A 1,277-nucleotide genomic window follows, 5' to 3' on the forward strand; every position below is an offset into this window, starting at 1 on the left:
AATTCAGGGCCTTGGGCCACACAGAACATGTGTATGTAAGCATAAAGAGAATATTAACCCACACATGAACAGGGGAGAAACATAAATAGCATTAGATCACAAATACTGACCACTGTAGTCAGACAACAAAACATAAAGCCACAAGAGTTTTAATTAGGATTGAAGAACAAAAAGGAAAACTAAGGAAACAAGACACTTTTAGGACGGAATGGGAAGGGGAGTGAGGGTGCGCATAAACAGAGACAGACACTCATTTGCATCCTCATAAGCCTTGATAAGCTGCCTGTTGAGAGCCTTAACTTCCTCACTGGGTGAGGCATTTGTCTTCAGCAGCCTTTCATTTTCATCCCTTAACTTTTGCAACACCTGCTCATTTCCATCGCTGGTACCAAGTCCCCTCGAAACCGTCTTCTGTAATTCAGACCTCAGTGAAGCGATTTCAACCTCCTTGTCATTCAGAATCTTGGTAAGAACAGTCACTTCCCAATTAAGAGCAGCCTGCTGCTCTAAAACATTTTCCATTTGAGATCGGCCCCTAGCTTGTCCTTCAACACACTCACATTCCAGCATAATGGCAGGGGGTTGATATCTTCAAGTTCATCAAGCTTCTCCATGTGAAAAAAGATCAACAACAGATGCCACTGTTCTCATTTCAGTTCTAGGCACTAACACCTTGTTGATGAACAAAAAAACAACTTATATTCCCCTTGAGAAACCCTTTTGGTAACCTTGCATTCTTGACATCTCCACGTTTTGTGGCAAGTTTAGTGAAGTCACTGGATAGTTTTCAACCTTCAATTGTTCGAATTCCTTCCTTGTCATTTCTTTTTCTTCACTTTGTTTTTTGAATCCTAGGACCTGGTCCCTTTATGAGTTTTTAATTTTCAGCCACCTGTTTTTCTAACTTTCTCCCTTTTCACAGGAGATTTCTTTGCAGCCTTCTGGAGTAAAAAAAGGAGAAGTTGAATGAACTAAGATTTTCAACTTCTTGGGAGATAGGGATCTTTGAAGAAGAATTAGAGTTAGACATTTTGAGAAAGAGAGAAAAGCTTTTGGAAAGGGGATTAGTGAATTTCAACAAGAATTGTTTGATGAGATTTTGTAATTTGATTCACTAAGAGAAGTAGTATATAAAACCAAAAAGACATCGAGTCTCCAACAGTAGCAACCTTTGGTTTAAAAATGAAAAGACATCTGAAACTGACGCGATGAATGGGCGAGGGACATGTGGCAGTGATGTTGACATACAGACAGTGTAGTGTAAGTGATACTAACCT

At 39.6% G+C, this 1,277-nt stretch overlaps 1 protein-coding gene across 1 annotated transcript in view; it reads right to left on the bottom strand.

Annotated features, from left to right (window-relative positions):
• The window catches only part of LOC102595352 (F-box/LRR-repeat protein At3g26922-like), a 3,266-nt gene extending 2,696 nt beyond the window's left edge, over nt 1–570 (bottom strand). Inside the window, exon 1 of the mRNA XM_006356387.1 lies at nt 239–570. Within this exon, the coding sequence (XP_006356449.1) occupies nt 239–570 (332 nt within the window). The remainder of the gene's footprint in view (nt 1–238) is intronic.
• Nucleotides 571–1,277: the final 707 nt, after the last annotated feature.

The sequence above is a fragment of the Solanum tuberosum genome, unplaced genomic scaffold (assembly GCF_000226075.1).
Source record: "Solanum tuberosum cultivar DM 1-3 516 R44 unplaced genomic scaffold, SolTub_3.0 scf00216, whole genome shotgun sequence".
Classification (NCBI taxonomy): Eukaryota; Viridiplantae; Streptophyta; class Magnoliopsida; order Solanales; family Solanaceae; genus Solanum; species Solanum tuberosum.